This window comes from Aphanomyces astaci (assembly GCF_000520075.1).
Source record: "Aphanomyces astaci strain APO3 unplaced genomic scaffold supercont1.48, whole genome shotgun sequence".
NCBI lineage: Eukaryota > Oomycota > Saprolegniomycetes > Saprolegniales > Verrucalvaceae > Aphanomyces > Aphanomyces astaci.
This window is the reverse complement of record NW_009798311.1, coordinates 423260-439426: the sequence shown is the minus strand read 5'-3', so window position 1 is coordinate 439426 and position 16167 is coordinate 423260. Positions and strand designations below refer to the sequence as shown.

The window sequence follows — 16167 nt, the reverse complement described above, 5'->3', positions numbered from 1 at the left end:
TGAGGAGATCCTTCGAGTGTGCCATTGTAGTGTCTTGGCTGCAAGGTGAGCCCTGCGTGCACGGATGCGTCGATCATGGCCCATGGGGGCGGCATCATGGTAGCGGCGTTTGAGCCGGATGTTGTTATTGACCTCGGTGAGGAGGGGTAGTTCCCCTGCGGTGCGTATGTGGTCCACATTAGTAGTGCATGTGGATTGCCAGTGGAGGCGAAGGGCGGCCCAGTGCGCCTTGAACCAGTTAGTATGGAAACGAGGAGAGTGGAGGTGGGTGAGGGCAGCTGCCCATGCTCGTGTGGTGTGTGTCATGGTAGGGAAGGTTTTCCAGCCGGAGGTAGCTTGGTAAATGGCCGGGAACTGTGTCGTGAGGAATGCTCGCGTGTCAAGGGCATATTGGTCGTATGTGGGAATGGAGGATTGGACCCAGTGGAGGCAGTGTGTGGGGGCACTAAGTATTCGTGGGATGGCCGTCGTGGTGGTTTCTTCTGGGCGGAGTTGAGTGGTCGGGGGGGGGCGTCGGAGCCAATGGAGAGCATCGATTAGCGTGAGTGCTGATGTCCATTGCTGCTGGGCAGAGGCGAGTAGAGCTACTGTGTTGCCAGTGGTAATGAAACCAATGTGGATTGCAGTGAGATTGCCGGAAGCGAGTTTGCCCCAGGTTGGGGTAGTGGAGTGGTATACGGAGGATACGTGTCGGAGTTTGATCTGGCCCGGGGGAATGGTGAGGAGCCATGTTGTGTGGAGCTGGTCAGCCATTTTATGGCCGCAGGAGCCATCGTGTACTACAAGCCAGTAGGTGGCCGGTGTTTGGTGAGAGATAGCGGATTGTATTGCCGTGTTTAGGAGGCGCCACCAAGTGGGGGTGTATGGGTTGTGCGTGGCATCAATCCACCAGTGATGGTTTGTTGGGGGGCGGGGGATTATGCAGTGGGGGGAGGGGCCAACTGGGCCCTGAAAAGTAGCACCATTGGGGCCGCCCATCCACTGTCCGAACCAGAAGTCGCGTGGGGCAAGCAGGGGGGTGGAGCGGAGGGCGGTGTGGTACAGCCAGCGCGGTAGTAGGGGTCCCGGCTTTGGGCACTGGTTCGCTTCCCAGGAGAGCTGAGAGGTGGCTAGCATGAGGGATTCTGGTCGGGGGGGTCCAAGGAGGCGGTGTATGTGTAGCGCATGTATACAGCGGTGCGCGGTAAGGGGGATCATGCACATACCCGTGTTGGGTGATGGGTGACCGCCGCGGGTTTTCCATTGTGGGCGTTTTGGTCCGGGCCAGAGTTGTGCTATGGTTGTGCCATGTCCAGGAATGTATATGTCTTGGTCGGGGAGCCAGCATTGTGGAAGGACCGCTTGTGTAGCGAGAAGGATGTGTTGGGATAGTGCGACGGCCTTGGGGCAGGTGGGAGTTGTGAGGCCGAATCGGTGTTCCTGCGTGTCAGGGAGATCGGGGCACGTGCGGCAGTGGGCCTCCCAGCGTGGTTGTATGCGGTGTTTGCGGGCGTTGGTGTGTAAAGTGTAGCATATGGCGCGCCAGTAGAAGTTGAGGGCAGGGGGGTCCCATTTACAGATGTCCCCGGTGGGGAGTCGGAGTGGCTGAACAGTCCGGCGGGTGTCTGGTTTATGGGCTTGTATCTTGGGCCAATCCCGACGTCCGTACACTGCTCTTAGCCATGGGGCCGTCGCCCCAGTGACCGGCCTGTAGGTCGCAGTTAGTGTTATATGCATCCCCACTGTGCAGATGCTAGCAGTGGGGATGCTTGTAAGCACTGTGTGCTAACAAGTACAGTGGTTCACGTTGCGAAAGTAAGTGGATATGAAGAGCTGGAGAACGTGGTTAGTGTCGTTTGTTGAATGAGGGGCAATTGGAATCACTACTGGAGGTAAGGTGGTGTTGGCGTTGCTACGTATGTTCAATCAGGACCTACCTACAACGCAACCATTACTCTTAGCCGCATTCGTACGTTTTAAAGTCACAAACGTTATTGTGTGGAATAGGCTGCAAAAGGGATCCCATCATTGGTCCCCAGGCATCATGGTGGGGCGCCGGCTGACTGCCACTGACCACAACAGTATATACTCCTGCTGGTTCGTGCCGTTTTACTTCTGCTGATCGACACCGTTTCGTGTGCAATGTCGGCTCGGCAGTATTTCAACCAATAGAAAGCCGTACATGTTAAATGTTAGTGATATGTTGCTGCTGCGACAACCGCCTCGTCCAATCGGATTGTTGCAAAAAATACTGACCAATCCGAATTCAATCATTTGTCGGTCATCCAACGTATTCGCAAAGTCTCACACGATGTTACGCAATCCCGCGTGCGACCGCCAAGCAGTGCCAGTTGCTCGAATCTCCTGAAGAAATACACGTTTCTTGTGATTCACCGTCATAGGGCAACGTCGAACAACCAAACTACTGTAACGTTACTAGTAGTTAAGTTGCAAGCACTCCTTTCGCATCGAAAAATGACTGTCATGGCAATCTAAAGTTTGCGTAACGAACGATATATGTCTTCCACTTTGTTCAGCGCCTGTGGCTGCAGCACGAGCCAACACGTTCGACGAAGTCCAGACTTTGTTTACGATGTCAATCGACCACGGCCGCCGTAGCAGACCATCGAGTGTCGACCGATTCGGCATCTTCGGACGCTTGAGATACCGTCGGTACCGTTGCCGAAGGAGCGGAGGCAGCGATGTCTGCAGGACCAGACTCGATTTCTGCAGCGTGAATCACATCGTTCACAACGTTGGCCACGGCCGCTAGGGAGTGGGTCACACCAGCATCGATGGACTGTAACGTCCGCGAGGCTTGTATTGGAACCTGATCCGGATAAACGAATTCGTACGAGTTTGAATACTACAGAACACACAACACAACGAGCAGGGGTAAAGCAGTGACACTTTATGACTTGCAAAATGTCTCTAGTACTATCCTGATATTCCGAACTTTTCAGTTCGTGATTCCTATTTATATCCGGACAAAAGAGTTCGTAAATCAACTCAAACCGTTCGTAAAAGTTTATTAATATTCGTCATTTTGTTGATCAGCATTTGTCAGATACTGTTTATCAACTTTACATGCATCATTATTATTCTGATTTGATAGCTTATGATTCACTTACAGTTAGTTAATATTCCAATGTATATAGTCAATGCATTTTCACATGCTACCATCGACAATGTTCCCGCCAATCGTTGTTGGCGACTTCGGATCAACCCAAAATGCTCGACGACGACACGCTGCCACTAGTGAAACCTGTATCGCCGCTGGTGTCACCGCCGACGTACCGCGCAAGCGGTACAGCCTGGTCGGCCTACGTAAGTCTCATGAGTACCATGCTTGGTTCTGGCATCATGACATTGCCAAGTGCAATGGCAGCGACAACGCCCCTTCCAAACGCCGTATTGTTGGTCATGACCGGATCCATGGCCCTCATGTCTTTCCGGACACTGTGCCTCGTGGCCGACGCTACCGAAGCGTATTCATACGAAGCCATCAGCACCCGCGTCTTTTCTCCGTCTCAAGTGTGGGTGCTGCGAATCCTCACCGTTCTTCCTTGCTTTGGCTCCATGTTGATGAATATGCTCGTGGCCGTGGATTTGTTGCTGCCGTTCCAGGCGCTGTTTTCCCGAACGATACTTTGCCTTGTCTTTGCACTTGTGACATTTCCTATGTGTCTCCCAAACACCCTTCACGCCCTTCGCATGACCAACACCATGGTTCGAGTTGTCGACATTTTTTCTGACATACCTAAACAGCACCATTGTTTTCTCCGGCATCATAGGTGGTGACGTCCGTGCTGTACATTGTAGCTGTGCTAGCCGGTCACGCGTATGGCCTGCCGTGGCCACACGACTCGGCGGTAGAGCGACCCTTGAATTCGTTCAGTTGGGGAGGAGTGGCTTATGCCATTCCAATCCAAATCTTCAGCTACGGGTGCCACCTCAACCTTGTCCGGACGTACGGCGAGCTCGAACACAAACAATCGATGCGGTGGGTCATTTTCTGCATCGTGTCGACTGGTTTGGCCTTGTTCGCAGTTGCCAGTACCTCTGGCTATGTGATATTCCAAGGTCATCCCCCCAGCAACGTATTGGCTGGGTTTCCAGTCGCCGACATCAGCATCACCAGCGTTCGAGTCGTTCTCGGTGTGAGTTTGTTGTTGAAAATGCCCCTTGCGTTCCATCCCCTTCGAGACATGCTGGAAGTCGTCGTCTTGCCTCGATTATTGTTCTCCACGACAGCATTCTCACCACCGTGGTTTCGAGTCTGTATCACCACCGTACGTGCAAACGCTGACGTCCAAATTCATGTTTCTTTTGGAGCCTTTTTGACAGATTGATGAGTGATGGTACGTTGTCTAGATAAGTCTAGGCATGGTCACGTGGATTGCCATCCGAACGTCGGACCTGGGCACGGCCATGACGTGGGTGGGGACATTTGACGGTGTGATGTTTCACTTTGTCGTACCGGGGCTGTTTCTGGTGTCCACGCCCTCGAGCCAGTTTGCGACGAGGTTGCCTCGATGTGCCACTGAAATGGGCTGGGGGGTCGTGTGTATTGGCCTATACGTGGCCGTGGCGTCGTTGAGTCGATTGGTGTAACAGATGACAAACGTTTCATAAGGGTAATCAATGGGTCGTCTTTTCACTGAAGTACATAGTAATTACTACTGTACACTGTGCTTGCTCAGCTACCGTGTGCGTCCAGGAACTAGTCAAGTTTGACTTGATGTAATGGAATCAGCAACACGCGTTGCGAATTTTAAATCCAGCATATGTCATCCAGGACACCTCCCACCCAACAACCAAGTCCAAACCTTGGCGAATATATATAATATAGTGAGGGAACAAAGGTTAAGATATCACGAATTTTAGAATTTGCGATATGACTTTGGCATCGTCTGGGCCTAAGTTTAGATTTAGACCACAGCCGTTTCAAGATTATCTACCAATGAGCTGTAATGAGCGACTTCGATTTTGGTAGAGCCACTGGCTAGCCTTTTTTACATCAGAAGGAAAATGCACATAATGTCCGCGACCCCAATGACAAAGGAGCACATGGACGCGCGACTGAAATACGCGAAAATGCTCCTTGCGTTTCCCCCATATAGGTCAACCATCATTTGGTCCGACCAGAAAAGATCAATCTCGACGAACCGGATGGCTTACAGTGTTACTGGCGTGATCTGCGGCATCCCAAGGAGTCCAATTTTTCCCGCAAGTTCGGTGGCTGAAGTGTGATGGTTTGGGCCGGACATTCCTCCGACGGGGCGACAGGTCTTGTGTTCTTGGAAGGTACTCAAAACTCATGCAAATACATCTGAATGTCTATTTTGTCTCCCGCTTCTTCTTGGATTTGTCTACATATGTAGTAGAAGTAGAAAGTACTACCGTAGAAGGACAAGATTTCATGCCGCATACTAGTAGAGTACAGCTGTAATGATTACTATTACGTACAGCACAATACTATTAATACAATCGACACTGTATACAGTACAGTACATTGTACAAGATACTATTATTGATACTGTTTTGTCTCCCGCTCCTTCTCGGCTTTCGGCCACGGGACCTTCGTCAAGGTAGCAAATATACACACTGACATTAGTGAGGTTAAACACGCCACGAGGCTCCTACTGACTATCATTCACTAAAGTACTCAGTTCATCCACTAAGGTATCGGAACCTTTGACACGCCACACACACAGAGTGTGTGTGTTTGCAATGGGTCAAACTAACGCGCGACTCAATTGCTCTGCACGCTGCAGAACACTTCCCCTCCTACGGAAAGTCCAGTGTCTTGATGAGGGCGGCTACGGCAGGGCCTTCCTTGTTCGCAGCCGCCCACTTGCGAAATACACCTGGAATGTTGTCCAGCAAATTCGCAGCAGGTTATCAGGACAATTCTTCATCGTTGAGGCCAAGCCACTTCACCAAACTTGGTGTTGGCCATTCACGCATCGCGCTACGTCCAGGCGCTCCACGTGATATCCGCCATCGCCAAACGCGATCTACGCCTCGTGGACTTCGGTCACCTCTCTACCACCTTCGTGGTACATCTTCAATCGGCCCGCATGATGGAACGTGACTTCATACGGTGGCACCAGCTGCTGAGTGTTCATCACATGGTCTGTGATGACTCTGGTCACTTGGCAGGGTCCTCGCCAATGCAGGGCCAATTTTGTCGGACGGTTGACGACCGATCCGACGAGCACAAAATCGCCGACCGAAAAGCCCGCAAATTTGACTTGGGACTTTCGGTCGCGGCGTCCACGCGCTTGCTGACGAAACTTGTCGCTTCGCACCGCCACGTTGCGGTGCATTTCTTCTAGCGCCACTTGGAGGTCCGTCACATGTTTCTGACGGGCGGCGCCAAGCCAGTCCGCGACGTAAACTTCCTTGGACGTCGGGTGGACAAATCCTGCCAGCTGGGTCTGGACCGGCAGGCCAGTAAACGCTGTCACAGGTGCAATTCCTCCCAGCCGGTCCGTCGGCTGATGGTTGAGGACGCCTTGAACGAGGGGCAACACATGCGGCCATTCGTCCGCGTTCAGCTTCATTTCGCTAAGCAGCGCCTTCACGGCGCGCAGCACTAGTCGGTTGACTACTTCTACAGTCTCGTTCGCCCAAGGACTGTAGGCCACCAACTTCCGCACCTTCTCGATCACTTCGTTCTTGAAGTGAGAACCGCCATCTGACACCCATGTGTCAACGCAGCAGAACGTGGTAAACCACGTCATCAGGCACTGAGCGGTTGCGGTGGCGTCAGCAGACTCTGCCGCAAACAGCTGCACAAAGCCACTCATGTCGTCCTTCACGACAAGCACTTGTTTTTGGCCAGACTTGGCCATGGGCATCGACAACCAGTCGAAATGGATGAGTTCGTTCGGCTTCTCCGCGTGAAGCGCCGTGACCCAATGGACGGGGAACCATGTCTCCGTCAATGCACAGGCAGTGCAAACAGGCACGCACGAACGCTTCGACGTCCGTGGAAAGCGCCTCCACACAAACTTGTCGGACACCGACTTGGTCGTCGCTGCGATGCGACGGTGACCGCTGGCTCCTTGCTGAGCGATCACACAAATCCGCTGCTGTAGGTCGACAGCACCGTCTGGGATCCAGATTCGACCGTCTGGGTCCACGTAAAAATGGGAGTTGTCGTCCCAATCCACGCCGTTTGGGGGGGTCCCTCCCCCTTCTATGGTGGAACGTTGGATGCCGCTGATCGTAGCGGCTGTCGGCCACTCGAAATCCACTTGTTGCAGGGGCGACACCACATGGATCAACTTGCGAACATTCGCAACTGGTTGATCCGTCGGAGCCGAACCCCATCGGCTCAGGAGGTCGCCCCATACATTCGCGTCACCCGAGACGCACTCAATGGTGTACGGGAAGGCCGACATCACCAGCGACCATCGCTGCAGCTTGTCGGCCTGGTACTTGGCCATGTTGGCGTTCGAGCCACTTGGGTTGAAGGTGTACACCAGGTTGCGGTGATCCGTAAACAGATGGAAACCACCAGGGCGTACGACCAGGTAGTCGAGTCTCTTGCATGACTCGACCACGGCATAGGCCTCCTTCTCCACGATGGGCCAACGCGCACTCGCGCGAGAAAACAACCCACTGATAAACGCAAGCGGCTGGTGCCGCTGGTCTTCGAGAGGCAAGTCGAGGTCCGCTGGTGGTACTTGTGTGGCGACCGCACACCAAAACAGGTCGCTGGCGTCCGTGACGACGCAGACCGTCATGTCTTCTCGCTGGTGTGACAAGGGCACCACATGCACCAACGCGTGTTTCACCTCGTTGAAACACTTGAGATAGTCGGACGACCATCCTACGGCAGGGAGTGCAACATGCACTATTGCCGTTTTCTTGCAACTTCCGGCTACCTTGGTGGCCACATCAAGCAGACGTTGCAACGGATCCACCAACTGGTTGTAACCAGGGATGCTCACGCGCATCCAGTTGGTGGCACACACAAACTGTTGGAGGTCGGCCGCGGTCGTCGGCGGCGACAAATCCACGAGTGCTTGGATTCGGCTTGAGGAGTGGGTGATTCCATCGGCCGAAATCACCTTGCCACACCACTCTGCCTCGCGCTGAAAGTAATGACACTTGTTCGGGCTCAACTTGAGTCCGAACTGGGCACAGATGGACAGGACTTGGTCCAACAAGTCGAGCAGCTCGTCCGTCGTCTTGGCGGACACGAGAAATCATCGAACCAGGCCAACAGGCCTCGAAACAGCAGCTCACCAAACATTTGGTGGACAACCGACTGGCAGTACGCGACAGCGTCCGTCTGTCCCATGAGCACGCGGGTCGGGGTGTACACACCGAAGGGCGTCATGAACGAGAAGTACATCTGGCTGTCCGCATGTAGCGGCAACTGCCAGTACCCCTTGGTCCAGTCCAACGTGAAGTACACGTTCGTCCCGACCAGACAGACCATCGCACTGTCCAGGTTTGGCATCGGCCAAGGCATCGGCTCCGTGCAGGCGTTGATCGCCCTGCTGTCGATGGTCATGCGCATGTCGCCGACTTCCTTCTTCGGCACGATCCTTGGGGCTGCGGCCCACGTAGCTCGGTTGTTTTGGTATACCATACCTTTTGCTTCCAGGGCAGCCACATGGCTGCGCATGTACTTCACATGCAGCGGCGGGTACCGCCGCATCCCACAATTCACCGGCTTCGAGCCGGGTTTGATCCGAACCTTCAATGGATCGACTTTGACTAAGGCGGATCATCGCCCAAATCTTCACGGAACACATCAATGTGTTTGGCTAGTAGGACGTGCAGCCGCATCGCTTCAGCGGGCGCAAGCCCGCGAGTCTCCGCCTCGGCTGCCTTTGCCGTCAGAATGCCTTGAACGTCGTGGACAATTCTACGTACTGGCAAATGCGGGGGTGCAGCATTTCCGTTAACATGAATATGCATGCGACACTTATACGGCTTTCGCAGACTTGATCTCTTTTTGTTATACTTGTCATATTTGTAATATCTGACAGACGCGGGCAAATCAATGTCTTCTCCTAGGCGGCAAATCAATGTGTTCTTGGCTTTCACAGACTTGCCTTCTTGTGTTACACATGTCATATTTGCAATATCTGCCAAACGCGGGCATATCAATGTGTTCTCCTGTCAGCTTTACTTCCGCACAGATTTCTCTGCTTTCATCCGTCACCGCGACAGCGGCGGTTTTTACCAGACTCTAATCAAGTCTATCGCAGCCGCGACGGCGGCTGCTTTCACAATCCTGGTTATAGAACAGTACTGTAATTGATTAGTACTGGTACAATCTAGTAACAAGCGTAAGAGTACTGGTGCGACTCTGGTACGAAAATACCCATACGCAGTAATGGTTCTTTTCAGTATACAGTAGTTCATTAGGTTATTCTGACTAATAGAGTCTAGATCTATAGAATATAAATAATGTACTACGTAGTACCAGTATATGCTACTGCTACATATTATTTTTAATGGAAACATATGACCGATATGGGTTGCTCATACTACTCTGGTCCATGAAGGAGTCCCATTTGTTTTGACTTGTTTAAAATATCGAGATTGGTAGAGTTCTGAGAAAATTACTCTATAAATACATAATCTTATTTATATGTAGAGGTGTATACCCCAAAATCAGACGCCGGCCATGGAGAGAGAGCTGTAAGTCTGTGCACACGCCGAATGAACGGACAACTTCAATAGATAAACTATAGCTCTATACTGTTGCGTGCTATATCAGAGAGCAAACCTTGCATAGGGTCGTCCTAGCCATTGTACCGGCATGGTGTGGTGATCGGCAATAGCGCGACGACACAAGGTGCAACTAGCTAACAGTAAAGTCTGTGGTGCTCGCAAGCACTTGTGGCTGCTCTGTGTAGGCTAGACAAGTCTTTAGGGCCTCAAGTACATCAGATTGACTGTGAAGTGATATTGAACGCTCAGCGGGCGATATTCTCTAAAAAAAATCGACGTCATACACTGTCACGCTTGTATCTCCTGCACCAAAACGAATTCAGAGAAACGTCGACTAACCAATCAAAGACGAGATCGCTGGCTTTCAAATGCACCAATTAGATCCATTAAACTAAAAAAACAGACAAATGGCGTCACACTGAAAGAAATGGGACTCTTTTCATGGACCAGAGTGGTATATGTCGAGCGACACAATATTTAGTCCTGTATAGGACTGAGTTACACAGTAAGTACTCATTGTACCGCTCACTACTGTACGATGTTCAGTCTACCTTGTCACGGTGGTCAATTTGTCTGCCCTCGATTTTATGTCTCGAACTTCTCCCGCACTACATTTCTCTACACACCGGCATATTTTTCCCACCAATCATAAGCATACACTTTCGCCTAAGTTTCAGTCTCCTCACTTCTACATTTCCCTCCACCAGCTTAAGTCTCTTCTCTGGCAAGGTCCACTAGGACTACCTCGGTCTTCTACCCGAGTCTTTTCATCGATACTCTTTCTGCCTTATTCTTTCTTACCTTTTCTACCCTTTTTGCCCCTTTTCCCTATACTCTTCATCTCTCCACTACCCCTACTTTCCCTCTACCACTTCTCGTCATTTGACATACCTATGCGTACCTATACTACACTACCTACGGCTAGCCTCATATTGGTTGGTACCAGTCTATTGTGGCTGTATTGCTGTGAGTGTACACCATAAACCATAGTAGTCTCGTGGATCCCAAATGTCAGCAATTGGTACAGGTACCTGGACAGTACGTCATAAGGGCCAGTTCGAAGTAGAAATGTCAATCTTCCCCAAAAGGAGTGCAAAGTATTTGTCGTTCCCTAAATCGTCTCCTGTCATGATAGTACTCTCTGCTATGATTGGTCCACAACATAGGAGGCTAATGTGAGTCTTCGGAAGTGATAGGGCCACGTGATTGGACATTAATGGTAATAGCACATCATCTGCCACCACTTTTCAACATGGGTCGATTGGTGAAAGCGAAGACACCAACCAAGAAGGACTCCAACCAAGAAGGACCTACAGGAGCAACTACGATAAATGCAGCTTGCGATGAATGGACCAACTACCACGGAAGAGGGCAACGAGTCGTTCGCCCCCACGTGGTTTGACCGCGTCGCCGTGGCCACCACCGTGTACAGCGATGAGATGGTTGTCGTGTTACTCTAGCTTCGCTTGGGGCGCTTCCGCGATGCATTTACCAAGTACAGCTCCAACCAGAAACGAAGCAGCTTGTGGGAACGGCTGCTACTCCAATTCAACATCGTCGTCGGGGCCGACAGTGCCACAACGACCACGTCCCTGAAAATAAGTAACCTACGTGCAAAATACAAAGCCATTCGTATCAAGGAAGCGGCAACGGGGAATGATGTCGATACATCGATTCAGTACCCATCGTACTGGGAAGACATGGTGGTTGCGTTTGGGGACATGCGTGGTGTGGGTGACATCGAGTTTGGCGACGAGGATACCTTCCAAGGCCCTGATGACGAAATGCGGTATGAAAAGCGCAAGGCTGTCGAAGACCTCGAGAACCAACGGCAAAAACGGACCCGGGCAAAGGCCAAAATTTGTGCTGGGCTTGTTTCGTTGGGCGACTCCTTGGCAAAAGGATTGATTGATGCTGCGGCCTTCGTACAACTCCCAACGCGAGTGCTGCAGGATTTGCCCAACTTTTGCCGGAGACAAATAATGTATTGGCAACATCAAGTGCCATGAACGAACGAACCGTCGCAGCTTTGGAACGGGGTAATGATATCCAGGTTAAGCTGTTAAAGTTGCTGGAATCTAAGCTTTAATAAATGCTATTACTACACGTTTTTTCTATTGACTTGGGACTTTTTTCAACGTTCTTGGCTTGGCGCTCATTCGAAAAGGGCGACGTGTCCATTCATTTGGCCTTGTGGCCAATAGAATTGACACGTCATGCCGCAACTCCCTTTGAAATGTACCATGCTACCAATGGAAAAGGCTCCACTACCCAACAATGTGCCAAGTAGCATTTCGAATCTGCCGTGCTTGAAGTTGAGTTGGATCGAATATTCTAGAAGGTTGCAGTTGGGCGATCTTCGCGCCACTTTTTTGCACTTTTCAAAATCGCATTCCATGCAACAATGGAGAACGCTGCACCATATACACCAGTACGACGTCGTCGCTCACGATACACTAGCCATGCTCATAGCCACGCAAGAAATACAAGCGCATCCCCTTGTCTGGAGTACTTCTACGGTCGTGCGGACCGAATGGAAGACATGGAAGTCGGCATGCAGCTGTTTGCTGCAAGTTTCGATGATCTTATCTGCTTTTTTCATGCCGTCGCGTATTTGATAATAAAATTTTATATTCGATCCAACTCAACTTCAAGCACGGCAGATTCGAAATGCTACTTGGCACATTCTTGGGTAGTGGATCCTTTTGGTAGCATGGTACATTTCAAAGGGAGTTGCGGCACGACGTGTCGATTCTATTGGCCACAAGGCCAAATGAATGGACACATCGCCCTTTCGAATGAGCGCCAAGCCAAGAACGTTGAAAAAAGTCCCAAGTCAATAGAAAAAAGGTGTAGTAGCAATGAGCTCCAAGTACAGACTTCAGAGTTCGTCAAGAATAAGTTCTCGTATTAATATTTCACCTTACATCCGTCGTGGAACTATCAACAAAAATTAAGGGAATAATTACATCTATTTTGCAACTATGTTTTCCCAAAGATAAGTCTTGACTTGGTCGCGAATGTACTGAGCATCAATTCCATCGACTTGGTGTCATTCATTTTAATGCACGGCGTCGCCACCAATGTGCATCCAATCTTCGTAGTCGTCCACATCCGGAACGCCTGCCTCGAGTGATTGTTCGTCGATAAACAAATTGTGTAGTACCAGCGTTGCCTTGATGAGTATCACCATCTCCTCAGGTGACCCGCGCAATATATTGACTTGAAAAATTCGAAGCGTGTTTTTCCACAATCTAAACGCACGCTCCACGGCCATTCGGGTGCGGCTGTGACGGAGGGTGTAGTGAGCTTCGTCGCCCTCGATGCCAAATCGAAGTGGATACGGTGTCAGCAAGTGACCGTACAACTTGTATCCTCCGTCTACCAGGAAGCAAGCACCAGGGGGCACTTGCGTGTGGCATGTCTTACCAAATCGGGACTCACGAAACAATACCTTGTCGTTTTGACTCCCCGACCGAATGGAATACGACATGAACTTCATTTTTGTTATCCACCACGGCCTGCATGTTGAACGCGGGGAAACCCTTTTGACACTATCACCCGTCATAGTCCGTAAAACGCTTGATCGGTATCAACGTTCCATCAAAACTGGCTCCGTACACGTTTGGAAATCCCACCACCTCCTCAAATCCAAACCGAATCGCTTCCCACGATGCGCCGTTCGTGGAGTACACACGTCACTCGCCAAGAAGCGTCGACACAACAGACTACATACTTGGATGGTATATGTTCTCGCCATTGTCTTGCTGATTCAAAACTCGAGCGCGGATGCATCGTAACCGTCCGCAAGTGTGAGGTAATGCAGGGCGCAAGCAACTCGGCCGTCCACCATGAAGATGGAATTGTGATGTAACGGCGCATGGACGTCTTCCCAACTCCGAGCCACTTTGAGTGCGATGTTTTGAAAACGTCGTTGTGGCAGCGCACGTACCGGCGAAACCATTCGTCGTACCCAGGGTTGTCCTTGACTTGTGATGATCATGTTGTGGTCTTCACAACGAAGCGTTGTACTTTCGGGCCAGGGTTGCTTGGACCGTCTTGAAATAACCGCATGTGCTGCAGCAACACCAGCAGTGCACAGTGCAGCATTTTTATCCATGCGTGTGTTGGAAAATGTACTCAGAACGCCAAATATCTATATTAGTGGTCCGGATACATCCAAGAAGCCTTGGACGTCCGGGTTGAAAACAGATTTGTTACGGAGACTCAAAGTAATTTGATTGGTCGAGTCTCCGGAAATTTGGTACGGAGTACTTCGAACTGGGCCTAAGGTAACACATGCATTCCAAAAAATACTTAATGGGTTTGTTTCACGACAAGCCGTACAAGCATGTCATGCAAATCTTATTGCCTGAGTAATACTTCAAAGTAATGAACTATCATTTTAGTCTAGCCAATCATATCGCACCATATCATTCTAGTGAGGACTTTTCGCATTTTCTCTAGAGAAGTACCAAATTTAACTTGAATAAACTATGCAAAAATGTCCGGATCAGATGAACGAGGACGAATCCTCACCTTGGTCCACAAAGAGTTAAGTCTTTGTCGACAATAGTGAGGATAATTCTCACTCAGCCCGTCCGGATACAGAATGACGTTACTTTAATCAAGTCAAGCCAAAATATCCTCACGCCACGGGAAAGCGGGTTGTGAGGATATTTCTGAACTCATTCGATTTTATTGGCTGAGTTTCTCATTAAAAATACACCAGCACCCATTTCAAAAGTTCGCCATGATATCATTTGAGCTTCGTTGTGATGTATACTTGGCGTTTAGACGAGAGGTCAAGGTATCTGTCGTAGGGCAAGTGTTAGATTACGCGCGAGTTCAAACCTCACCAAATCAGTTTTTTGCTACCAATATTTTAAAGGTGATCACTGGAAATAGAAATATATCGCCGGCTAAACTCGGTATTGATCGGCTCATCGACGGCGAACGAGCTAGTAGAGGAAACGAGAGCTATATAGGAGTAAATTCAGGCCAACTGTGGTAGTCCTTATTATGCTGCACTATTAATAGTATTTCGTTGAGAACTTTGCTGCAAAAGAACCTGCAGGACTCACCCGACCACGATATACACACGAAGGCGAACCATAATTGCTAATAGGAAGTATGCCACTACCACACTACCAACGATATAGCAATAATGACGTGTGAGGGTTTCCATCATCATGCAATTGAAGAGCATAAGGCGCCTACAAAGGAAATTGTTTGTGAGAGGATGACATGTTTGCTGACGATAAAGATTGTGTTTTAGTCGTATTCACAGTGCGAGGATTGTACGCTGCAGTGTTGCAGTTACGTCAAAGCGAGGGTAAGGCACATTACTCAGCATTATGTCAATATCACAACTATAGTGAAGGGGTAGTACATAACTACCACTGTGCACTGTAAAGATAGTGTTGTGTATATAGGCATATCCACTGTGGGGGATGTCAAATTTACTGTGAGAGGATAGCATATTGCTGTGTTGTTGCCACGTCCACTGTGAGGGGATAGCATTTTACTGATGACAAAGCGTTTATTATAGTCACATCTATAGTGAGGGGATAGTTCATAGCTGCAGATTGTGTCGTGTTGTATGCATATCCACAGTGAGGGAATGTCATTCACTGAGGGGATAGCATATTGCTATGCTTTTGCCACGTCCATAGTGAATGGAGAGCACATTGAGGGTGACGTAGCGTTGTATTATAGTCCCATCTAGAATGAGGGGATAGTACATAACTGAAGATAGTGTGGTGCTGTAGGAAACAGTGAGGGGAGGTTGAGTTGCGTTTACCTATAGGGGACGACATAATGCCGATTGTAGAGCGTTTCAGTCATATTCACAGTGATGGGATGATTCACTGCTTGATATAGTGTTGCGTTGTAGTCTCAAATATTTGAATGAAGAGCATCGTAGTCAACATTGGAATATACCCTCAATCATAGGATATGTATGTAAGTAACTGTGGGGTTCGAACTTCTATTGCGTTAGAACGGGCGCCAATGCGACCTGTGAAGAGTAATATAGGGGGTGTAGGTCACATTGATGATTTCTACCCAGTATGATGTCGTTGCAGAATCCTCAGAAGATGGCATCGCTTGTCAAGTCAACTTTCATGAATAGACCATACGAGGAACTGAGTGGAATCATATATTGGAGGGGGCCAAGTGGTGTCAAGACGAGTGTTCAATACACTCTTCTTGAATACATGCGCCCTCACTCGGTATCTAGGAGGAGTATTCAAGACGAATCACATTATAATCGACAAGTTGAATGTTGTTTTCATCTCGGATAGAGCTTAGGTGTTGATGCAAACAAAATCCACACTCCTTGATGAATAGATAGATACTGTACAGTACTAGTAAGCAGTCGTGTTGAGGATGTATGATCCCCGAAACTCATAACCACCAACAGGGCCATGTCATTGTATTATAGTATGCTATTGCTGCTTGAGATACTCATCCCTTAGTCTT

General features: G+C 49.7%; 3 protein-coding genes across 3 annotated transcripts; 2 read left to right on the top strand and 1 right to left on the bottom strand.

The window, feature by feature from the left end:
- Nucleotides 1-3210: 3210 nt before the first annotated feature.
- On the top strand, nucleotides 3211-4593 carry H257_13457 (hypothetical protein; the record flags this gene model as incomplete). Its single annotated transcript, XM_009840968.1, has 3 exons — nucleotides 3211-3708; nucleotides 3774-4271; nucleotides 4354-4593. 3 exons carry the CDS (start codon nucleotides 3211-3213, stop codon nucleotides 4591-4593), a joined length of 1236 nt encoding a protein of 411 aa, XP_009839270.1.
- Nucleotides 4594-10374: 5781 nt separating this feature from the next.
- On the top strand, nucleotides 10375-11790 carry H257_13456 (hypothetical protein). The gene is made up of 2 exons (XM_009840967.1): nucleotides 10375-10903; nucleotides 10961-11790. Exon 2 carries the CDS (start codon nucleotides 11385-11387, stop codon nucleotides 11691-11693), a length of 309 nt encoding a protein of 102 aa, XP_009839269.1. The 5' UTR covers nucleotides 10375-10903; nucleotides 10961-11384; the 3' UTR covers nucleotides 11694-11790.
- A 955-nt stretch (nucleotides 11791-12745) lies between these two features.
- On the bottom strand, nucleotides 12746-13662 carry H257_13455 (hypothetical protein; the record flags this gene model as incomplete). The annotated part of the gene is made up of 1 exon (XM_009840966.1): nucleotides 12746-13662. Exon 1 carries the CDS (start codon nucleotides 13250-13252, stop codon nucleotides 12746-12748), a length of 507 nt encoding a protein of 168 aa, XP_009839268.1. The 5' UTR covers nucleotides 13253-13662.
- Nucleotides 13663-16167: the final 2505 nt, after the last annotated feature.